This window comes from Haemaphysalis longicornis, unplaced genomic scaffold (assembly GCF_048455015.1).
Source record: "Haemaphysalis longicornis isolate Haplotype H1 unplaced genomic scaffold, Haemaphysalis longicornis Haplotype H1 scaffold_6, whole genome shotgun sequence".
In the NCBI taxonomy this organism is placed as follows: domain Eukaryota; kingdom Metazoa; phylum Arthropoda; class Arachnida; order Ixodida; family Ixodidae; genus Haemaphysalis; species Haemaphysalis longicornis.
In genome coordinates, this window is record NW_027526407.1 from 201,570,594 (window position 1) to 201,596,008 (window position 25,415).

The 25,415-nt window shown below is 45.6% G+C and overlaps 1 protein-coding gene across 1 annotated transcript in view; it reads left to right on the forward strand.

Annotated features, from left to right (window-relative positions):
• LOC144143436 (arylsulfatase B-like) overlaps positions 1-25,415 on the forward strand; it is a 113,468-nt gene that overhangs the window by 28,065 nt on the left and 59,988 nt on the right. The window contains exons 5-9 of the mRNA XM_077675191.1: positions 604-714; positions 6,115-6,240; positions 7,394-7,517; positions 13,904-14,185; positions 20,516-20,958. Of these exons, the coding sequence (XP_077531317.1) occupies positions 604-714; positions 6,115-6,240; positions 7,394-7,517; positions 13,904-14,185; positions 20,516-20,958 (1,086 nt within the window). The remainder of the gene's footprint in view (positions 1-603; positions 715-6,114; positions 6,241-7,393; positions 7,518-13,903; positions 14,186-20,515; positions 20,959-25,415) is intronic.

Consider the following 25,415-nt stretch of genomic DNA (forward strand, 5'->3'; position numbering starts at 1 on the left):
AAGCATTGTTCGGACGGAGAGAAAGGAAAGGCAGTTACTTGTCATTTACGCAGGCAACTATGATTGTTTTTGCGAACGTTGAAAGCAAACCAGCAGGATTTCAGGCAAATTTTTTTCCATCCCGCCAGGCAGAGTATTCTCAAACATATTTACCGAAAAGCGATGAAAGACTCCGGCAATCATATAAGAATTCTGCCGCTCGTAATACACGGGTCCTGAGAGGTTCACGTGGGTATTGCAACAGAAGATAAAGAATACTTTCCTCCACCTTTCATATGTTTCCAGACTTTATTCTGACCGTATATGAAGCGTTGCTCTCTCTCCTGCGTACGTGAGCCCTGTACTAATGCGTGCAATACAGTGTTCCCATTCTGCTACTCCTACTCGTTTGTAATAACAGCGCCAGTAACAGCAATCATATTCCTTGTCTGATGAGGTGCTTTCATGTACGTGGCTATATCTACGACGGGTACTGCGTTAACTGCTTATGCGGTAAGAATATGTGTTTTAAGGTTTCGCTTGAGTGCTTTGTTTTACGTGAGACGCGTGCTTTTTCCCACTGAAATAAAAAAACGCTGCGAACAGGCTTTTCCCTCTTTTCAGTGGGGCATAGGACATTACACTGTCAACTACACCCCTACCCACCGGGGCTTCGATACATTCTATGGAACCTACATTGGACCTGTTGATTACTATACACACGAAATGGAATTGGTAAGTACACGTGAATCGCATTTGGGGTATCACCAAATGAGGCGTTTCGGAAAAAACATTTCACCGGAACGGAGCTTTAGTAATGTTGTGTCAGAAGTATTCCCACCTTTTAAAGGGACAATAAAGATTGGAAACAAGTTCGCCTATATCGGTGGCTACGATGCCGAGAATGCAAAAACTCCACTCTCGCAACCGGCAGTGTTTAACGGGGGAGAAAGTGCCAGAAACGTAGACACAGGTGTCCACGCCCCGTAAGCCTTTGGGTACTACGGTTTGTGACGTCACAAAGGGTAAGAACGGCGAGAGCACCTTGGATAAGCTTCTATAAGTGTTTTCTTGGAATACACAGTTACGAAGTGGTTGAGCGAATGAAAAATTCCAAGACATGAAGGTAGCGAGGCCGAACGCAACCTTCACAACCATCACGCAAGTTTAGAATCCACGATTGCAGCCGATTTGTTTCTTCTTTGCTGCCGCAACGGCCGTTACTCCGTCGTTGTTGGCGTTATTGTGAGCTCCGTTCATTCTATTCGAAGTGATTATCCTTGGACATTACCTTTGGGGGTGGGGGCGGGGGTGTACGCTATGACGTGTCGTTCTCGTTCCGAGCAAGTGTTGCTATGATTCCGGCGGACGCTGGAGTTTGTTTCCTGCATACCCTGACCAATTCTTTTAAGTGGGTATGCTTAGGCTAACAAACGCACGCCGGCCACACAGGGCCGTCGCCGCGAGGCTAGCAAACACGAGCGCTAGCAATTCACCTGCCGAGAGGCAGCCGCGCGGCCCGCGCGCTCACTTCCGCGAGCTCCGAGATTTCTCGGTATTTTTAACTGCCGGCAAGAATAAGTACGATTTGGTAAACAGCTTTCCTGTTAATATATGTAAATAAATGCTTTCCTTGAGCAAATGTAATAGAAAAAACAGGCTAAAGCTTTGATACTTTGCGAGACAGGCTGCTTTCCTCACGGTGAACAGCTTTCCTGTTAATATATGTAAATAAATGCTTTTCTTGAGCAAATGTAATAAAAAATTCCCGCGCCTGCCCGCCAGGGGAACACGAGTAAATGCAGTGCATTAGGGGTCGTTAACGCCGCGTAAAGTCGCGTTAGGGTGGGTAGTATGGTCGTAGTTGCGTTGGTGTTGGTTTGGGGTAGAGAGCGGAGAGTAAAGTCGCGTTAGGGTGGAGCGAGCGTCAACCAAGGAAGGAAGGAGCAACGCAGTGACTGAAGCACGAGCGACCGCTAGCCGCTTTATATTTGCAGCGCGCGCAGTAGAGGGAGAACAGTACGGGGGGGGAGAGTGCGCATGCGCAAGCAGCGCGCCCTTCCACGCCCAACCGCGCTGCTATCACGCACCTGTTACGCCGAGACCGCGACGGAGCGAACGGGCTGACTATGACGCATGCGCGCGCCAGCTGCTGTTGAGAGAGAGGAGGGAAGGAGGAGAGGCGAACCTGCTGCGGACGCGGAGCTGTGGACGGTGTCCGACGCAGGAAGAGGCGAGGCTAAGAAATGCTCTGCATTTAAAAACAGGCTAAAGCTTTGATCCTTTGCGAGACAGGCTGCTTTCCTCACGCTTCACTAGACCACCATGGTTTCACTTTTGTTTTGGAACAAGCATTGGTTCGCAATTAGCGACGTCATTAACCTACTACGGCTACTCCCGAGCTTCTGCAAGCAATACCCTCGGCAGGAAGCTGCAGAAACTACATGTGGTTAAGCGATCCGCCGGTCGGTCTCCGTGCGCGGATATCGCTATCGGTAAAGAGTGCCTGGAGCCGTTTGGAAACTTATCGCTCGTAAACGGTACAGGGTACTTACTGCAAGTGTTTATCCGACCGATCCGACCTAGTTATCTTATGTTCGGCGTGACCCGCTGAAGATTAACATCACATAAATGCGTGTGTTGCTTGGCTCTACATTTCGTTTTATGTTTAGGCCCGGGAGACGACGGCTCCAGAGGACTACTGGACACGGCTGCCGTGAAGAGAGTGCTTATTTTGAGCTACGTTCGAGAGACAGAAGCAATATGAGATTTCCATGATAGCGACGAGGGGAATTGAAGGCGGCCGCCTCAACAGTGCGCCGGGCAGTCGCGCTTGCAAGACATTTAAAACGGTTGTTGTCGCTACAGAAAAACTCCCACCTCCCCTCGCGAGAACCCCTGTGTAGATGCGACGCATAGGCGGAGCGGCGAAGGGATTGCGTTTTATAGCGCGCATAACGTTGAGGGGACTGCGTAAGCCGGTCCCAGTCGATGACGACGTGGCCGTACTTGTAAAGCGGCGTGGACTCTAGGTGTTTGAGCCAAGCGTGGATGTTGCTTCGCCGGAGAATGGCACACTGGTTATATGCGCAGCGCGCCCGAAGAGAGGAAACCGCGGAAGAGAGAGTACTGCACATGCGCTGGCCCCAGCGCGTCTGCCGCGGCTATGACGCAACGTGCCGCGGCTGTGACGCAACACAATCCAACACAATCCACTTTAACTCTTTCGTTACCGCGGGAAATTGACCAATTTTGAGAGGTCAAACAAAATATTTTTTTGTGCTATACATATTGGTTAGGCATACATTGCAGTGACATAAAATGCAGATTATTCCACGCGCTTTCCAATGACACCAATTTTAATAATGTTTTCCTAAATAATGATTGCGAAAAAAATTATTGAATTCGAAATTTTTGTCCACGCGTGGAAGAAAATAAGAAAAAAGTACTAAGTTGTGTATAATAAACGACCAGGAGTAGAAAAAATTTAGAATATACATTTTGTAGGTTGACATATCAAAAACTCTTCCTAGAAAAAAAATTGAGTTGCGCAGTACAATTTGTCAGATATAAAAAAAAATGTTAGCCTGCATGGTGCCCGTGCCATGTGGTGAAGCCCAACCAGTATTTCAAATTTTGCTATTTTGGATGGTTCTCTAGAAGAAATCTGGTGGTTTCACATTATTAAAGGCCCAAATTAGCCTGCACGTGATGTAAAAACACCTTGTCAATGATTATGACCGGCACAATATTGAAGGCAAGCAAGCGATGTGTTAAAATCCGCTTGGAGTTGAGAACCAAACTCTTTGGTGGATGCTTGTTGACGTTCTGATGATTACTTATCAGTCAGAACTTTCATTTGCGGTTTATTATCATGTTCTGACTCGCTATGGTAGCCCTGCTTGCAGGAATAGGGTACGATGCGCTAGAATCATGCCCAGCAAGCTTTCACCAAGCCGCCGTCGGGCTGTGAAGCGAGTTCAGCACTACGAGCCTACTACATGGCAGCGCCACCTAACAATTTTGGAAAGAAACAAATACAAGGCTGTTGGAGACTTCGTCAGAATAGGCAGTACTACTAAGAAGCGACACTAGACCTCCGGAAATACCCTCGTGTGAAACCGAAACTGGCCGGTGAACAGCTGGCGGTGTTCAAGGCCAATTGGAAGCGTTCTCCTCGTCTGAACTGATACCCGACGACATGGTGTTACCGTTTGACTTTCAGCGGAAGCTCTTATCGCAGAAGCAAGCCGTAGATAAATTGGAAGCGCGAGCGGAATGCTTGTTTTGAGGAGCAGTAGCGGGCAACGGAGGCACCATGGCAAATGAGCTTGTAGTTGGTTAACTGCGTAGTAGCGCCAAACATGAATTTCGCAATGCAAAAACGAAACCGAAACTGCTGGAAACTGGTTTAAAATGGCAGGCACACTTGCTAGACATGCGGGGGACCATCAGAAATAAGCTTTGGGGGAATAAAGCTGCCGTTTGCCCGAACCAAAGATCATTAGTGAATAGCTGGGGCCATTTTCAAGTAATTAACACCTCTCAACGCTGTCGGAGTACAAAGCTGACCGCATTATTTGGTATTTGACTTGCCAGGAGCCTTTTGACAAAAAAATATTATGGTAATGCAACCTAACCACGATCTGCATCCTTTTTTCTCAAGTGCAGCAGCCACGCCCCCTTCCTCAAAAACACACGCACCTCAGCTCGCAAAAAACGCTGCCAAAAATCTCAACGTCGCCGGAGCGGGAAAATTTCAAGTGATTATAAAAGGACAGTGCCTAGACTAACTACTGACCGCATTAGGTGTACGAGAAACGACTACAACATGTTGAAAATAGGCAATATAAATCATCGATCACCGGTGATCGATTTGAATAGGCGTGTTAACGAAAGAGTTAATCCAATCCAATCCAAATCGAATCTAAGCCAAGCCAAGCCAAGCCAAGCGAATCCAATCCAATCCAATCCAATCCAATCGAATCCTATCCAATGCCCCTCGCGAGAGAGTGTTCGCTATCGGAGAGGAGAGGGGGTGAGCGGCGGAGAGCGCAGCTGGCGCGGTGAGGAGAATGGGGGAGGGGTGGACAACGCCGACAACGACGATGACGACGAAGACAACGACGACGACTCCGGAGGGACAAGGCGAGTGAATCAGATGCTCTGCATCTAAAAGGCTTCGCTGATGGCCACGCTCGACGGGGTAGGATTGGCCGGTGTAGGCGGGGACCCCGGCCGCTCCAGCACTTAAAAGCATTTCTCGTTCCATAAGTGACAAATCCTAAAAACCCAAGCCAGCGTCTTCTACCCGACAAACGTTGTCATAGTCGGTCATGGCTTAGAAAATTAAAAGTTACCGTTGCCATCGAGAGAGCGTGAAGCACCCACAGTTCAGGATCTATACCACACCGGTGCCCCGCTCCGACTTTATGGCGCAATGGGTACGTGATGGAAGAACGAAAAGGCACTGGGATACAGAAATTCAAGCTATATTTTTTTATTTCTGAGCAAATTACGCATCTCTGTTCGTCGAACAAAAGGCAACAGAGCTACGAAACGTATGATGTTTCAGTTTAGGTAAAACTTTGTTCAGCCTTTAGAGTCCCTGTAAAGAGGGTCCAGCACTTGTGCTACGTTGTAGTGGACCTAAGAAAGGGTGGCTGATGTCTTTACTCATCACGTTATGTTATGAATATGCAAGAACGTTAAAAGGGCAGCAGCCAATTTTCTATATGCTTGGCCTAAACTTCTGTTTTTTGCGTTGTTGGCTGGTCCTAGCACATCATTATACTCACATGTAGCTTATGCGTTATATACAGCAAGTTATCGGCCACCATTTCTCACTACTCTCTGCACCGTATGAAGAAATTTCAAACACTTTTATATAAAAATTGTCGCTTCACCTCTACAATGAAAACTGAGCGTAAACTTTGGAGAACCTCACTGAATTACTAGCACACAGTCGTGTGACTACACAAATTCCTTCAAAAATTCTGCACATTACTAAACATTCACACAATGGTGTTGCAATACGAACACGGTCAGCATCACCGGCTGGTACCTGATTAACCTGGCTTGTTTAGCGCTATATCATATTTTCACGCCCATGAAAATGCTCTTATGGGTGTGCAGGGGGGCCACCGTGGAGTCGACTTCTGGGAAAACGATCAACCATTGGCATCTGTACGTGGCCGATACCTGACAACGCTTTTCGAAGAGCGAGCCGAACACAACATAGCGAACAGAAACACTTCAAAGGTGAGTAAATTGCGCTATTACGAGTACTTCTAATCGGCCGGTTACGTTTCACTGCATGCGGTGTCAATACACACAATGTCGTCACAGGGGTTATTTATAGAAACAAACGGAATTATCAGAATAACAGACTCTACACAATAAAAAACGGGTTCTACATGTAGAATTTATTGTCATAAATGCTAAACGTATGTGCGTTAGTGAGTGACACACCCTAAAGGACCTGGTTTTCCCGACGGGCCCCAACTCCATTCTGGCTTACTGCCTTCCTATTTGTCCTGGCCTTCCTCGAAAAGGTGAACTTTATACAACGGCTGTATCCCAATGCCAGCAGGTCAGCCGTACGCGCTCATTATCTCTTTCTTTCTCTCCCTCTTTCTTTGTGCCCATTTGTTCTCACCTACCGCCTTTCACTCCCCTCTCTCTTCCCCCATGCTGGTTGTATACTGGTGAACTCCAAAATGAGTTTAAAATATCCCCAGTCCACTTATTTTCCACTTTCTATATCAATAAATAACTTGCACTCACAAGCATACGAGGGAGCGTCCGAGCATATTGTTCTAGAAAGGCTGTTAAACGTATTAACCATGAGGACCACGGCTATGGCCATTAGCTGCGGAAGACACACGAAGAGATACACGACAGCTACAGCGTATATCAGGCGTTTTTTTTTTCAGGACATCATGACGCACGAAAATCACGACTTAAAAGGTCTTATCTTTTGAGCTTTGTAAGAAACCGAAGATAATCTATCACTTCAGGACCTGGAGCTGCACTGCCAATGTGATTTTTTGATGGTGGATGGTTGCGCCATGGAGCTAAATAACATTGGCTTATGTCTCCGGATCTCCGATAGCTTAGACGCAGAGCACAGGGATGATTCCCAAAACCCAGCAGAATGACCACTTTAAAGAGTGGAGCTCTCCTAGGGTTGGCCCTGACGGCGTCGTTGCTTGTATCGCACTTTCCGGAACAGGTTTCTCCGCAGCGCCAAAAGCAGTTTATTTATTCGGGCTTTGATGTGAAAAAATAAAATGTGATCATTGCGATTTTGGGACTGAGATTTTTTTCTGCACTAAACATTGTTTTTTACAGTTTGAAGTACCAATCAGTTTGCGCCGTTTTTTCAAGCAAAAAACCTTACTCCTCCACGCAGCCACTGTTTCTGCTGTTAGCCCACCAAGCGACGCACGGGGTCCCGGGTAAGACACCCGCTGCTCCACGGAAAAACATCGACAAGTTTTTCTACATTAGAGATGAAAAGAGGAGGGCTTACGCCGGTGAGTGGGCTTCGTTCCTTTCTTGTTGGTGTAACAATTTCTCTCAATAACTCAAAGTGTTAAAAGACTGAATGTTTATAAAAACAGGATGAAATAGTGGGTGGTTTGAACTGCTTCGTCACTAAACACACGTGTTCCACCCATGTCATAAAACCGTATTTTTTCAGTTCACTTACACAACTTATCCGGCCCCCGAGTTGTCCCCGTTGCATTAACGTTTGCATTTGCACTGATAATGTCACTTTACTATGCCACCGGCAGTGATTACAACAGAAGTAAACAATATTTCTTCAGAAAAAATGTCACAAAGTAACACCGTGGAAATTGCTGCGCACATTTATGCAATTTCCAAGTACTGATCAACATTTCACTTTATTTTTGGGTTTGTGAGAATGATGTCTTTTCCTGTGACGCTTTGAAACGCTTCAGATGTAGGTCTTGTATTCTTTGACCGAAATTATTATTGGTGTTAATGCTCCGATGAAAGAATTGCGATGCGCTGCTTGTTATGAGTTTTGTTACAGTTGCGTTACAGTCACGCGCCCCATCTGGATAATCCTTTAGGTGGTCGATTACCTTTTTTAAAAAGCTGACATTCCTATACCCTCTCCAATGACTCATCTAAAAGAAACTTACAGTTCCATGTCTGTAGCGAATGACGGTTTTTGCAGTGGCAATTGCTTCATACCCTCTTGTTATTTTTATAGCCGAATTTGCTGTTTTGTGACTGAAATGTAAATGTATATTTGTACATTGTAGAATTATATTTTCTATCTTGTGTTTTAAAGCAAAGCTTTCTGCGTCTTACTGATGGCGTGCGTACTCGAAAACGCACTGCAGGATGTCAAGCTTTCCCTGACATTGATGATGATCGCGGGTGAAGTGTAGCAAAATTATTACACTTCGTTGCGAAGCTTGGCAACAGTTCCGCTAGGCGATATTCGGAACGTTGATGAGCAGCAGAGGGAGGCCGTGACGCAAGAGCGCGATGGCCAACGCATATAGGCCTAAAGTCACAGTCTGAGGTGAATATCGACAGCTGTTACTCACAGCTCGTGGTGTGATGAAAATAACGTTGCTACACATGCGGCAAGGCTTACCCGAAGGAGGATAGGTATTACTTCGCATTTCCAGGTTCGGGACGTTATACCAGTCATAAAATTTCCTTGTTTAACACCTTGAACTAGCACCTACTCAAAAAAGTACTTAGCCTACACCAAGCAGCCGGTAGCGATTCATGCCGTAGACCCTTAACCCAAACGTCAGGCCTACAAAGGTGATACTGGAGAGTTGCCGCGGTAATTATAAAAAAGTGCTCTACACTAGAAAACTGGTGGATAGCTTGAGAGCAGCACATACTCGCAGTGTAGAATTGCCCGACTAAGAAAACCGTCAAAAGAAAGCTTCGCTTTCAACAACCGTCGTCGTTTCACTGAGGGGTGCGATATTTTTTATTTTCTTTCTCCAGTGTTCAACAAGACGAGATTTACGGTCTAGTAGGCCCATCGGTTGTTTACTGGAACCAAATAAAATCCTGTCTATCTATCCATTACTTGTATTGTGGGCAATGAAGGCGGAGATGCGATACACAAATATCTGACGTCATGAATTTAGCAGCTTAAGGCACAATTGGTGCAGCTAGGCAACTTTTGAATAAACCGGTAAATCACAATCCGTTTCAAAAGTCACATTCAATTGCACGCCTGCTGGTGATTCAATATGCACGTTTATGTAAACTGCACTCTACAAAAGTTGGCACAGCTGGCTTTAGTGCTGCAACGACAGAGAAACAGTGGAACTGGCGTCCCCTCTTCCTTCGTCGGAGACCCAGCTGTCGCACCTCGGGTGGATTTACCAACTTGGCCATGAAAGTTCTCCATTACTGTCGGGCCCGGATCTTTCTGGCCGCAGCCTTTCACATATCTCCCAAAGTGGACTACATCAACACCTTAGCTAAAACCCACGGTAACCGGGTTTGCAAACTTGGAGTCTGTAGCGCGAACTCTCCACTTTTCACGCATGAAGCACGTGATCTCGCGAGTAGAAGAGCACGCGACAGGTTCCGCCACGTATGCTGGGAAGAGTGTTCTCGGAGGTGTAGCTTGCCGACGCCGGCTGCTCCTCACTAGGCGCACGGTCAATTGCGCTTGATCTTTTTTCTTTGTAATTTTTCTGGAACGCTTTATGGCGGGACTAAATGCCTAAACAGCTGTCCTGGAAAACGCCTGATGGCAAAAAAAGGCTTTGGATTTCCACTGACGTTTGCATAATACCATTGATGTCGAGCGCACAAATCAGTTCACTAGAATTTACAACAAATTTTTTCTCCAAATCGCACATTCGCCATTTTTCTAAGTTTCTATGGACATTATAGTTGCAAAGCTTTGGATTTGCAGTGACGGTTGGAACCACTATAAAACTAATGCTGTCCACAGAAAAAAGCAGTTCACTCTAGTTTACAATAAATTGTTGCTGCTGCTGCGACATGCACATTCCCACTTTTCCCCAAGTTTCTTGTAGAAATTATAGTTTTATTCACATGATGTCGTTATTGCAAGACAAAAAGATACGGTCTTGTTATTAGTACCTGTCACCTTTCTTGAACAGCAATAATTACCAGTATGATCATTGGAAACTTCTTCACGTATCAATACAGACCTAAACGTTTCTGGAGCAGTCTCACCCAGAGCTCTAGTCCTATAACGAATAAGCATCCGTTTGCACAAAAGCCATGTTAAGGAGATTAAGGAAGCCAGTTAATGTCTGTGCAAAGGAAGTTGAAAAAATTTTTCATGCTATAAATTGTAACAATGCAATTGCCTGTCTTCAATTCGGTCGCATAAATATACCAAAACCAAAGAAAAAACTTGTATACGTCGATGGCGCCCTTCTTCAAATATGCAAACGTTGTTTGTAATACTCACACCACAACCGAAAAGAAACAGCCTTGAGCAAAGCCAACAGAATTAATTTTGGTTTATTTACCCGCATACGGAAGACACGCTTCAGAAACTAAACTCTGCGACACGCCTATCCTTCCTGCATTAGAGTCCCATAGAACGTTACACAGCTTACAGTTGCAGTATATTGCAGTAATTGAAGCCTTTCATTTCAACAATTCAATTCAATTTGAATTAAACTTCAATGCAGGAGATTATTAAATCGCAATAAACAAGGAATGCGCAAACCGAAACTATTTGATTGCCCCATACGCAAACAAATTCTCTTCGATATTCTTTTCTTCCGCAAGCGATTGTCTGGTTTGAATAAACTTCCGCATGATGCAGCAAAAAATGCATGGACAGACACACCCAGTTCAGACGTCGCTGCCTACATTTACTAAACACTGCCGGGGCGAGTGTACGGGATTCCAATTAATATATTTATTGTGCTGTACGGGTTAGGGATGTGTCATGGCGCTCAATTGTATGTTGAATTCACATCGGTTGCAGTCTGGTGGCCCAAGTATAATACATGTTTCGCGCAGTCCTGTTATTATGACCGGTTTTGTCGATATTAAAAACACAATAGTATTCCTTCGGATATTTACACGCAAATATTTTCGCCTGTATGTCAGCTGTAAGCCTGTTGGTCTGTTCTGTCATTCTGTCTGTCAGTGCCTCGTTTCAGTTGCCCGTTAAAAAGTTTGAAGAACACCTGAGGCAAACATTCCGAAACTACTAAATCTGTTTGTATGCTTGATACTAGTCTACATTGTAATGCAAAAGAAAAGAAAGAAGGCTTATTTGAAGCAAAACACAAAAACATAGCTTATGCATGTACCGCTCTCTTAAGTAAAAATAGTCGAGGACGTAATTTTTGAGAGAGAGAGAGAGAGAGAGAGAGAAACAACTTTATTACGCAATAATGCGAGAGTGGTTCCTCAGTCCAGGAGCCCATGTCCTGTCCAGGCTGCCGTAGCCCTGACCACAAGCAAGAGCAGGTCCTCAGGTCGACAGCTGGACAGCAGTATGTACCACTGCTCAGGGGAAGGGGACGGGTTCAGGGACGCAAGGTCCGAGTTTTTTGTGCAGTCGAATAATATGTGTGTCAGAGTTCCTGGTTCGTGGCAGAATTTACACTTATCAGAGTACTCTGTGGGAAAGAGTAAATGCATACGGATGGGGTGGGGAAAAGTACCTCCTTGAATTTGTCTGGGTGTGGTTTCTTGACTTTTGTTCAAAGGTGTTAGGACTGGGGAACGTCGGCGTCGTGGTTCTGTAGTATTGCGTGATTTCTTGGTAGGTGAGGAGAGGTGCGGAAACAGCCCCGGTCTCAGCGGCTCGGTGAGTGACGTCTCGAGCCTGTTGATGAGCAAAATTTTCGCCAGTCAGTGCAGAGTGGGCGGGAGTCCACACAATGTCCACTCGACGGGTAGGCGGAAGTCGGCATGTGGCGGGGGCCACCCGTCCCGACAAGAGCCTGCGGCAGGCGGCTTGCGAATCCGTCAATATAATCTCGGAGGTGGTTTGGGTAAGGGCGAGCGCAATAGCTAATTCTTCAGCGTCCAGGGAGGAAGTTGTCCTAATTGAAGCGGTGGTGATGAGGGCGTTCTTAGATGTTACCACTGCCACCATAGTTTGGTTATCTGGGTAACTGCCCGCATCTGTGTAAATTACGTCGGATCGGCTGCTGTAAAGTTTTTCGTGGGCTTTGCTACGGGCTTCTCTACGACCAGGGTGGAGATCCGGGTGCATATTTCTGGAAATGGGGAGCACAAAAATAGACTGGCGCCAAGTGTCGGGGATGGTGACCAGGTACGTCTGGTCGGGGTATAACCATTGAATATTTCCAAAGAGCGCGCGGCCTGCTTTGGTTTGGGCAAGTCGAAGAGCGTTAGAGAGCAAACGCCAGAAACCCGTAAAAACAATGTTTACATACAAAATACGTAACATGGTCGAACGCAATGCTGGAGCTCGTGACCAAATCGCTATGCCCAACAGTAACAAAATGTTCCAAAAGATAGCGCGCCATCAGTGCAAACGCGGTAGAATTGAATTCAATTTAACACACCTCTACTGTTTCAATTTAGGGGGCAGAAACAGGAGGGGCCCAGCGTGAAAGATTGGCAGGGGAGAGTATAATTTCAGGTAGGTGAGAGGGACTGCCGATATGTCGTCTTTCGCGTCATTTGCAGCTAAGCGTGCAGGCACGAGGCCAATTTGAGTCTTATGTGCCGTAGATTGTCGTTGCTTTTTATAGTGTGTTATACCACTTCAAGTAACCACAATGCACCATTCATTTCTTTGCCAACATGTGGCTGGCAGTACGTACTACAAAAAAATAAAACAACTATCTTAAGATTATATTTCATTGCATTGTGCGTTTGGCGGATACGGACGCAAGTGTCATTACCAGTGTACTTGAATATTAGCGGACATTAAAAGGTTCCAGTGAATGGGTGGAGCACTTTTTTTCACACCGCCCACCGCCATTTTGTAAGAGTATTTTTTTAACTAAATACAACTTTCGCTTGTTCTCAATCATACGCAAACGTCACAACCAGCAAGAATTTTAATCTCTGTACAAGATTGCAAGGCTCTAAGGCGGAAGACTTTGCAGCGCGGCGGACGTTTTTGTGTAAAAAAAGACAAATCTTTTTCACCGCATAAAATGGTGCGTTGCTAAAGGCGGTGCTCACTCAACCCCACATCGCATTTTCTTTTCACTCTTAGGAACCATTCATGGAAATTAAAGTTTCTCTGATCAAAAGATATCATATTCATATAAACTTCAAACAAGATATTGTGATATTGAACAAAACATATTAAACCGTGGCGAATGTTTGGAAAGTTTACAGTGAGATCTCTGTGATTGATTGATTGATTGATTGATTGATTGATTCTATGGTTTAACACGCCAAAGTGACGCAGGCAATGAGGCGCACCGTAGTGGAGGGCTCCGCATTAAATTTGACCACATGGGGATCTTTAACGTGCGCCAAAATCTCGTACAGAGGGGCGTTTCCGCTTTTCGCCTCAATCATAAAGCGGCCGCCACGGCCGGGAATAGAACCCGCGTTTTCGTGCTTTGGTAACAGAATCTTGTTTTTGCGCTTTGTGAGTGCCAACCCAAATCAACGCAAAGAAACAAGGCTAGGGAGACATTTGAGGGGCCTCTATTTTCGCTAAGCAGCGAAAGGCGCTAAGGCGTACTTACCGCATTGATCAAAGTATTATGTTGCCGGCCTATTATACCTCACTGTAGAGTGAATTTCCAAAGTAGTATTTCTTGCGGTTTTTCCGTTTCAAACGTATTTGGTTGCTTGACCAGCGCCGAGTAAGCTCCGAAATTCTACTTCTAGGAAGCTCTACAAGGTTGAATTTTGTTTTATGGTTTTGCAATGAGCCGCGAGACCCCACAACATCGACTTTGCTTTTTTGTAGGCATGGTGGACGCCCTCGACGAGTCAATTGGTAGACTCATGGAAGCGTTAGAAAGAGCTTCCATGCTGCAAGACACTTTGATCGTGTTCTCCAGTGATAATGGCGGGTTTCCTCCTGCCGCCGGGTACAACTGGCCTCTTCGTGGAATCAAAGGAACCCTTTGGGAAGGCGCCGTGCGCGCAGCGGCTTTTGTTTGGAGTCCGCGTCTGCTGAAACGCAGGAGGGTTTTCCAGCAGATGATGCACATCACGGACTGGCTTCCAACACTGTACACGTCAGCCGGTAAGGAGGCTTTCTTTCAGTTCTGGGCCTACACAAAAAAAAAATTGGCGATGTGTTTATACCGAAAGAGAAGGATGAAGCGGTAATGGTGTTTTCAAAAACATTCTAATTAGTTACCATTCTAATAACACCTATTCTAAAATACCCATTCTAATTATCACAACACTAAGTAAGAGCATCGAGCTTTATGTTTAAATAATCACTGCAAGATTACGAACAAGAACTTTGAGTCCTTTCTTCCTTCCTGAAGGCACTGCGAAAGCTATAATAATCTTCGGTAGAGAGCGTCACTGCGGGATTTCCTCACCCAGGAGATGCACTTTCAAGTTTCTGATTTGCTTTTGGTGCAGTTTTTATTATACGCTTATCCAGTGCATCGTTGCTATAACCTAAAGGAAGCCTGCCAATAGCCGCTATATAGCTGAGTGGCATCGCTTGACCGGGTGAGCAATGCTCATACTAAGAAAGTAATAAAAATGGCTTGGGTATTTATTACGTCATCTGGTGAGCAGTTTTTATGTCTCAGGTCCTTTGTGACAACCTATTCTGAATTGTAGAGGCACTTGTCGACGAAGTTCTGAAACCATGTCGGATTTAGTAAAAGATAAAAAAACTGTTGTAGCGCTCTTTAACTTAGTTGGGGGACAACCATGCATGTTCAGATGTATCCACTCTTGCACAAATGCCGTGAGAACTGATTCGTTCCCATGTTTAAGTTGTACCACAACACAAAAAAGTAAAAGACGCGTGTCTTCAGTGTGCTCGGCATTTGGGTCCATGAAGTTCTGGGAACGATTATCAGGTTTTACTTGGCCCAAAATGTTTCATTACGGTCCTTGCACCAACCGAATATAGCCAAAAGCTTACAAACCATACTGCGAATGAAATCTCACCTTCTTTGTAGCTTTCCTAACAGACAACTCACATATTGTAGCGAAGGCAGAGACGACGCACTTGTCTTCAAGGAAAACAAGTTTATTAGAACGAACTCGTGCTCCCCTAACAACTTAAACAATATGCAGGCGGCGCACCAGCAGTCAACAAAGTGCCGTGCGCAAGCGAGCGTCGGGGACTCGAATATGGCGGCGTCTTCTGTGCACACTTTTATCTTCCAACGTGACTGTTTCTAGAACCGTCGATATACATCCAGAACATTGTAGATCAAAGAAGATTAATAACCGTTGATTCATCTAGGCTGATGAAGTTAGAGCGAAAAGCTATCCTTATGGGAACGAGATAAGGCGTGCGGCATAAAAATAAAATAATGGAACACGGACTTCTCTTGGGACACTAATAACACAGCCGGGCGCGGCCGGGCAGTAAAAACAAAACCTAAGCAAACAAACAAACCGAATGCATGGTTTGCGGCAATATTATAAAGTGTGTGGATTGGGCATAGTGATCTCAGCATTGCGATTGAGAATGTCGTCCATTTTAAATATCCACCGCTGGGCGCAGACCTTAAAATTAAACCAAGAACTGGTACAGTACCTTAGAAAACAAAGGGTCTGAAGAAAATAAAATTCCGCAAGTTTTCAGGCATCAATAAAATAATCGGGATCTGTGGCATTATTGTGAACAACACGGCAAGGACTAACGAAACGTTGAGGAAAGTTGGGAATGTGAGAACAAAAAAATCAACCTTGCTCATTCTTCAGATAGAACCCATACCATGAATAACATCGCGAATAAAAGAGTGTGGAAAGGTTCTGTGACCACTTCAAAACCGCCAACGTCAGTAGAGGAGCCGTAAATGACTACCTTTAGTCCCGAGGTTCCACGATCAAGTAAACACAAGTTGAAAAGGTGTGGAAAAGAATTAACTTGGACAAACACTCAACTGGTGGAGTACCGCACACCCGCGAAAAGCTTGGGGGGACGTGATTATAAGAAACCTTGGAAAAATACACTCAGTATACGTCACCAAAACAGAGCAACCACTGGCCCAAAAAAGGTCAAAACCTACTTCACTTTGTTTCACCTATTACCGACCCACAAGCCTACTCTTTGTCTCGTTCAATGGGTTTATAAGAGGTATTAGCTGACCGTATCAGCTGCCCCTGAGAGTTCATACACCAGAGTCAATGGGCTGGTTTAGGAACGGAATCACATTTTTTCAATACACGTCTTAGTACACACACACCTGGTGTGAAATAGAGCCATTTTTCTGGCCTTATACAAAGAACAAAGAAAAGATAGAATTAGGTGAAATCTTCTTCAATGAAGGAAGAAGTGAGGATGCACCAGGATTTAACTATGTACGTACAGCTCTTGGAGCCATTAGAAATTTGTAACAAGGATGGGCAAAACTCGGAGCGGTGCGATGTTCTTGTTTCAAGGGCGTAGTGCAAAAAACGCCATCTCTGAAAATATTTAAACGCCGGGTCTGGGGTTGGGGTATGGGGGGGGGGAGGGGATGGTAGCAGGTGCGGTGTGTTAAATAAGGAAGCTGATTGGAAGAATCAGCGATATGAATAAATGGGATTTTTCTATCACAAATGTTGCGCGGGTGACCGCATCTTACCAAGACAAATGGGAGAAGACCATCAAAAGATAAGGGAGGAACTCCAGGCGGAAAGTTGAGTTCATAGGGCAAGGATAAATAATAATATACTTAAAGAACGGATATGTGTGAACGCGGAAAACACGCCCTTGAGAAAAAGCAGTGAAATCGTATCAGTGGTGAAATATAAATATGTCAATCATGTTGACAGTTTGTGACCAAGGCGGCCGAAGGAAAACAGATTAAGAATTTAGTATGGGTCAGAGACGACTTAAACAACATTTCAGAGTAATTAACCACACATAAGAGAATTCACTGAAAGAAAGGCTATACAATCAATGCGCTGTTTCAGTAACAACATGGTGCAGAAGAAGTCAGAGGTTGAACATTTTGTCATGTAGTCTGTGTAACTTGCGTGATTATCGTAATTATCATATGTATATCCACGCAGCAAAGTTCCCTTCCACCAACTAGTGACATGTGATGACTACTGCATCCTCATCGTGAGATGTAAATGCCGTTCCGAGAAGCTGTTCAGGGGCTTTGTATTTTATAAAACAACCATTTATAAGTAGCATTGAGAAGATCACCATATTGTATTTGTGTAAAGCACACTACAGAAACAAACGCGCACCATTTCAGTAAAAGCATTGTCATGAAAGCACCAAAGCACTAGGATACGGTGTATTTTTATTGATAAAATAATACAACTTTGCACCACACTCGCTAACGGTAACGTGGTGGCTACTAAGTGCTACTTGCAAAGATTCAAGGCACGGGCGCACGTGCACTCCGTAATTTTTTTTAGGGGTGAAGCTGCTTAAGTCATGGGTCTGTCCGTCCCTTGTGTCTCGTGGTACGTGACCGCCGCATGCCTTCGGAGATGTCGCAAAGCGGGCCGCGTTGCACGCGCAAGAACCGGCTGCAACCGGCAGCGCAAACTCGGCACCGGGAGCGCGAGCTTGTCTGTGTTCGCCAACGGAGGCGCGAGCACACGTGCACTGCGAGGGGGAGATCACGCAAGTGATCACGCCACGAACGCAGGCAGTCGTTCTCGGAGATCGAACGAGACGCAAGGACCTTTGCTCGTTTCCTCTCGTCTTGTTCGGGCACAAGTTCGCCCTAAATAAAAGTTCTTTCTTTACCGTTGTGTCCCATCCTACGTGACAAATTGTGGTAGAGGTGCGGGGTAGTCCTCGATGGCGCAGGGTCTTTCACCAGGTCTGGGCCTGGTAGCATTGACTCCGAAAATAAACGCTGATTTGTACAATGTACGCAAGCAGTCTTACGTCTTTCTTAATGATGAATTGGGCGAACTTTCACGGGAGAGTTACGGTTACCGATGATCTCCCCCTCTCGAGCTTCGCCCCACTTATCATCATTCATTCCGTGGATATGGCGTGATTTTTTTTGGTGACGCCACTGCGCGAAGGTCTTGACCGGCGCCTCGCATTGGACACGCGGGGCGTTCGCCGCAAGCCACGCGCTGACGTGCACTTTATGTTTTCTGTCTCAGTCCGACGAATTTGTGTCGGCCTAAACAGTTCCGCTGTTTACAAAATTGGCTCCAATCCACGCTGTGAATGTGGTTGGAAAGGAAAGCTGCGAACGACCCACACAACAATCCCACATGCGACGTCACTTGAATTCACACACGTGGCTCTAGAAAGAGTAAAACGAGAGGCTCTGCCAGCCGTTACCTGGGGTTAACGCGCGCGCCGTCCCGAACGCAGCACCGTCGGGCACGGTCGGGCATGACCAGTGGACTCCGACGCTGAAGCCCAGCCGTGTGTCGGAAGAAAGAATACGCAGAGGGGAGTGTTTCAAAGGGTGAGACAGCAGAACCCTGCCATCGCGATGTCCTGGCTCGGAGCTACACCACCGCGCAAGACAAGCTTGGTGATTCTCATTTTTACAGATTTATACTGAATAGTTTAGTAAGTCTAATAATTACGAGAAAGTTTACGGAACTTCTATAGTCTCTCTGTATCAGAACTAGTTGCTCCATTCGTCTTTTGTAATACCTGTAAAAACACAAAGGAATTGGTATTCGCAGTCCCATTCGTGACAGCACTGCAGAAAAGGTGGCTTTTCTCAAGCAGCCAGATGTCTGTTGGTGGTCTCTACATTTTGTTTTCCCGCCGTGCAAAACAATCCCTAACACATCTATGCCGTACGATCACTTAATTCTGTCGGCTCCGGGGTACACAGGAGGCGCAGTCGAACAAGTTAATCAAGCCGTGCAAAGAAAGCGCGCAATGAACGCGAAGCTGCTTAAAAAAAGCACCAACTCCGTCGCTAAAGCAAACGACAAAACCGAAGGAAGCTTCAGGCCACACCATCTACAGTGTGCTCCGTGAGTGAAAATCGCCCTTAGCCTCCCCAGGCGCATTGAGAGTGTCATGTTGCGCAATGGTTCCTACGGCGTCTTGGCAAAATCGCAGTGCTACTGAACCCTTGACCGTCAGAAACACTTGCTGGAATGCGCGAGCACGTGGCCGTTTTCCACACACTCTTTCTGTTTCCGTCGTCGAAAATAAGCGTACCTTCCATTTCGGCACATCAGCATGTCAACAAAAAATAATTTCATATATTCATTCTTTAACCGATTTACCAAGGTAAAGGCCGCAGGTATCATTAAGAAAATGCCGCGGCGTGGCGTCTTAGACGGCGGCTGCGGAAATAAACAAAGCTTTAAAGGGGTAGTATTTCTTAACCTAATGAAAATAGGAAATGTTGCTTTTTCTGCATGTATGCCTCACTGTCCTATCATTTTAACTTTTCTGCTAAAAGGTAAAGGAATTCCTGAACAAGTGGTTGATAGGGGAAAAGCGTTTTTAAACAACCAGCTCCGATAATATTCCTCTTAATTGTCAACATCAATGAATAATAAGGAAACGTTAGGCATATTTGAGACAAAGAATCCCACAAGCAGTGATATGAAGTAATATATACTAGAGTTTAAATATAGTAAATAAAGAAAGCGTTGAAAACACGGTTTTCTCTTAAAATACAAAAAGGTCTCGCGCCTGAGCCGAGATATAGAGACGGTACTCCACGTTCAATAGTAACGAATTGTTGCAATAGATGGCGAACGAGCAGGCAGTGCGGATTTTAAACCAAGAGTGTAAAACATGGTTATATTAGTTCTTTTTGGTAAGATGACATGTCATCACCCCGCTTCAAAGGGGAAACCAATAGGAATCATCATCAATCATCATCGGATGCACAAAATTAAATTGGCATGATCGACCTAAGCATTATTTATTCTTCGGGGCGAGTGAGAGGCTGCCGGCCGCGCGAAGGGAGGCACTTGCGTGCCAGTTTCAGGAGAAGCGTACGGTCCTTTGACAAATTTTGCAGCCAAGTGAACAGATATGCCGCCAATTTTCTCTCTGTATCTGTACCTTCGTAGGTACTGCAAAATGACCCTCATGGCAAGAGCATACCTTAAAGCCGGTACAGGTAAAGGGTAGTTCGATATTGAAGTTTACGTGTGACATTCCTTTTTACTGATGAGCAAAAAAAGTTGGGGGCCTGCTACATCTTCAACCCCATCTAGGTGGACAGTTTGAAAGAGGGGCCACACTTGTTCCCAAACCACCGCTAGAGATACGCAGCAAATGTGCGCCCTTCAGGTGCAACTGTTACGCTACCGCAGCCATTGCGGTGAAGAACATGTATACTCTGGAGAAAGTCTTTAAAGAAATTACTATATTTCACCTTTGCTTCCTAATACTCCCTATACGTCAAAGAACAACATAAAACCGTCCTGTGAAACATCCAGCCAGTAAAATATTCCTCATGTACCTTACTTATTTGTACAGGAGGCGATACTGCGGAACTCGGTTCTTTGGATGGCATGGACATGTGGCAGGCCCTCTCCACAGGTGGACGTTCACCGCGCACAGAGATCCTCCACAACATCGACAACTTTGGTGGCACAGCCGCGCTCCGTTACGAGGACTTCAAGCTGATGGTTGGCATAAGCGGGAACCTATGGGACGCACATCACAAGATTCCCGCTGGAAATCACCCGTACAATGACCTGAATCGCCTTGTGCATGGGTCCAAAGCAGCATCTGTGCTAACACGTTTCTATACAACAAAGTGTCCCATGAACGGCGAAGGCTGCTTCTTTAGGAAGAATGCAACAATATCTTGCAGAGAGAGCTGCAGCACCACCGTTGATTCTGGTCATTACTATCACCTGTTCGATGTCTCTCAAGATCCCTGCGAACTCCGCAACCTTGCTCAAAAAAGACCTGTGGTAAGCACACAAATCTATTTTATGTCCAAGCTTCTCTGATGAAAGGCCGGAAGGAAGTTCATGTAGAGTGGAATTTACTTTACAGGTTTAATGAAAAACCTCGTTCACCCGCATTTCAAGGCGGCCTTTATCTTCAAAAGCTTCCATTGCAGAAATTGCGAGAACATTTAACGAAAATAAAAGAAACATATGAGGAGTTCCACAACTTCACTCTAGCACAGCTTTCGTGAACAAATACCAAACCGAACGACACTCAGGTACGGCGCGACTCACAGTTATGTTATGCACCATAAAGCTGTACCGAGTTCACAGCAGCACACTTTTCTTACATCTACTATAGACTCGAAGCAAATAACTTTTGCATTAGTCAACTTGGATTTTAGCAACCGGCATTTCACATCTAGTTTATGATGAGTGGCCACATGGTGGTAATATTAGGATGAGGATGTAACCGAACAGCAAAATTCTGCCAGAATTATAACACTTTTAATACCAAAAAAACGGTAAATTTTCGTACTATCGGACATAACTAAATTATGCTCTCCATAAGTTCCAACACTTTCTCTTCATTCAAATTTAGGATGCTGTGTTATATTACGTCCATGTGTAAAGAGGAGGAACTTGCAGCATCCTATTCCCCCGTTGCACAGTAACAGCCTTGTTTGGCGCTTTTCTGATTCCTAGAAGTTGAAACAACACGAAATACTAGGGCAGTGTTAATAGAATTGGCACTTCAGATGCATTTATATCTCCACCTTAAAAGATTGCCGCCTAATGTTTTTTTCTAATATTCACCTCCCATTGTAGGGACAACAAAGTTTTAATGTTATTAGTACTGCTGTCTGCTCGGAGAGTCGAAACTTATGTTGATAAACCTTCGGTGCTGGTGCCCCGGGGGACGACTGGGTACTCGAGACTCCAGAGCAGCTCTATGTGCGCCTATCAGAGAGCGGTGTTTTTCTGTTTTATATATCCCTCCTCCATCTTAATGCACACGCAGAACAAGCTTTGCCGAAGCAAGCAATACTTAATTAAGCTGTAGCAAATGCAAACCGGAAAGTGGCCTCTATCAAGCAGCCTGGCACCGAAGGGTGCTTTTCAACCAAAACACTTATTAATGCGCCCGTAATACACCTATGTTCCCAAATTGAAATTTAGTAGTGTCCTCTTTCTTTGCCTTCCTCCCACTCACATATCTGACTACCTGATTGTAAAAAAGCCTCTTCATCATTTGGTACTCTCTTGTTCATTCTTCCAGGTTCTTTATCTACTATTGGCCAAGCTCACTTTAACAGCGCGACCGTCCTCCCAATGGTTAACAGACCAATCGACCCAAAGTCTTTCCCGGAAAACCACAACGGTGTGTGGGCTCCATGGATTCCTCATACTGCGTCGGTTTGATTGCCAACTCAACCTGGCAGCAATAAATCTACTACAACAATATGTGATAATGACTTCTGATATGTTTGAAACCAACAATACAGCAAAAATTTCAGCAGCGCCCAGAGTGTGCACACTGCCGGAATAAATGAACAACATTCTTTCTCGCGTAGCCACGCTCTGGGACTTAGATTTGTGAAATTTCGGGCGCACGTCCTGAATACGTAGAGTATTTTTAGATGCGGAGCTTATTATGGTCGGGGTTATGTCCCTCCCTCTGCTTTGCGGCCTCCACACTCCCACTGCGCATGCCTGGCCAGGCAACGCTGATGATGATTGTTGCAGGATGTCCCTAAGGATTGGCTAACCAAAAAATTGCTCACGAGATAGCTCCGCGTGCAGCCACCGTCGTCATCTTCCCGTAGGGGAACCCTGAGTACCACACCCCCACTGGGCATGCCTGGCCAGAAAACGGACATGATGATCGTGGAAGGTTGCCCCTAGGGGTTTGCCAACTAAAGAATCCATCACGAGAGAGCTTCGCGTTCAACCACCGTCGTCATCTTCTCGTAGGGGAACCCTGAGTAGTTGTACCTGATGATGATGATGACGGCAGGATGCCCCTAGGAATTTGCCAAGCAACGAATCCATCACGAGATAGCTTCGCTTTCAACCACCGTCGTCATCTTCCCGTAAGGGAACCCTTAGTCGTATGCGACGCATTCCTCCCTATTTTTTAAGTGCGAATGCACTTCTTAAGCGACCCTGAACCTGCGTCCATTGGCGATGTCCGCATAGCATACCCACGTGGGGGATTGGCTAGGAATCTCCTCGTCTTCCTTGGCAACGGGCGGAGATGGGCGCGCGCTGCCTGGCCGCTGACATGGCACATACCCACGTGGGGGATTGGCCAGGAATCGGGCGTGAGAAGGGCTAATGCACCCGCTTAAAGGAGTACTGACATGAAATTTCAAAGCTGAGATCCGCTCTAGCAATAAGTACAACGACAACACAAATAGGTGTCTGTGAATAAATGCATATTCCTTTCTTTGTAGTTGTGTGTGTGTGTGTGATCTCTTTCGCGAACATTACCGAACCGCGCAAATTCAACTCGTGCATTCGCACTTTCACATTCTTCCCCTCTGGGAAATGCGGGGAATTTCTGCGCTTAACGGGTATAAAGTATTCGATGCTCCTCGCCTCTCCAGCATTCCTCCTTTCCTCTCCGAAGCTCCTCTCCTCTCCGGGATAGCGCAACAAATGGCAACACCTGCGGTAGCCGCTGCATACTCCGCTGGGGGCGCCACTGTAGTTCCGCGGTATGAATGACTCATTCTGCTCCCCTCATGCTCCTCCCGCAACGCACGATGAGTCAGCGAGTGTCAGCGCCGCTGACACCGCCGCGGAGAAGAGGGCTCGAGCCACTGTCACGAATTGGCAGAGTCGAAAGTCCGATCCTGAACCTCGGGCTCGCGAAGCTGAAGAGACACGTCAACGCCGCCAAGAAGCTGCTACTGATGCATCGAGGGTTCGCAAAGCTGAATAATAGGAGGTTGAGTCGCCCCCTTGGCTGCTTCACATACTACTCAGGGTTCCCCAACAGGAAGATGATGAATTTTTTTCTATCACTTTCTCAGGAAGCGTAATTTAGGGAGCAATTTTTTTATTAATTTTAAATCATTCTCTACAGAAGTATTGGCACAGTATTGCCAAATATTGGGAAGACTTACGAATGTCGAAAATCTGGCGTCAAGGTTGTACACTATGCAGGATCCACTGCAGTATCAAGCAGTATCAAGCAGCAGTATTAAGCCGAAGAGGGCTCGAGCTGCTGTCATGAAATGGCAGAGGCGAAAGCAGAATCAAGCAGCAGTATCAGCACTAAGCAGTATCAACTGAGCCGTATATAAGTTCTTGTGATTTAACGTGTTTTTATCTGCCCCTCAATATATTTTAGTCGCATTTACCCATACAATCTACTTTTCATGGGAAATTTTACGCTCATAGAAACGTATCAGGGGATTTTGTTCCAAAAAACCACTGAAACGGTGGATCTCGATTTCTCTGATTGAATAAATTTCTCTATTTCCTAGTCTCATTGAGATAGACATTTGCTTTTTCGGGGAGAATTGATGCTAGAAACTTGTACCTACCCACTTAATATTTTGGAGTACTTTCCTTATGCAGTTTAGCAACGACAATCGATTTCCAACTTCCACACATAAAATATTTACATGCTTTAGAAGTGCTGCTCTGAAATATGTGATTATCTTGCTTGTTTTTTGGCAATATTTTACCGAATTGTTCTGACAAAGCATCCTATTCAAACAATTGATGACCTAACCTTGCTGAAAAGTTGCCATGTTCTATGTCAGGAACCTAATACATGTCAGCCGCTCCCTCATTTACCAATTGCGAAAGTTACGTGCCGTAACACAAATCATTTTCCTTCGCCTCCATCTTCGCCACCGACAAATGCGAAGCTAGACCCACGAGAACGTACACAGAAACCGCAGAAACGACTCCTATACCAACCTTTGTAAATTCCCAGTTTTAACATCCAGTAGCTACAGCCCCCACAAATATTGCCCTCGTCATTGGGGTCTCACTGAAGACGTTGTCAACACGGGCTGCCAAAAATGTAGCTAGCGACTTTGCCCTCATTTTTACGCAGAATCGAATCATAATTAGCCTTTCTCCAGCTTTGTCCAAGAGCTTGGTATCCGAGATGGCGTCTCCCTACACTTTCAAGCTACTCTCTTAACATCACCCCTTCCGTAAAATCTACCTCAGGTGGCCTCCTAGCGATTCTTTCTTGACGACCTATTATCTTGGTTATCCGTCGTCAGGGAAGAAGAGGAGGTGAGAGCCCAATTTCGCGAGCACGGTCAATCTAAGGGGCTTATATTGATCTGCGATCGATCAATAAAGCTGCAAGAAAATGGTTAGGAATAACACGGTGTGGCGTGCTCCGAGCAATCAAGAGCAGTCACCGCATTATATCCAGCTGGAGGCGCAAGAGCACGCGCGGCCACATCCTATGCGTCATAAAGATTTCGTATGAACACCATGCTCAC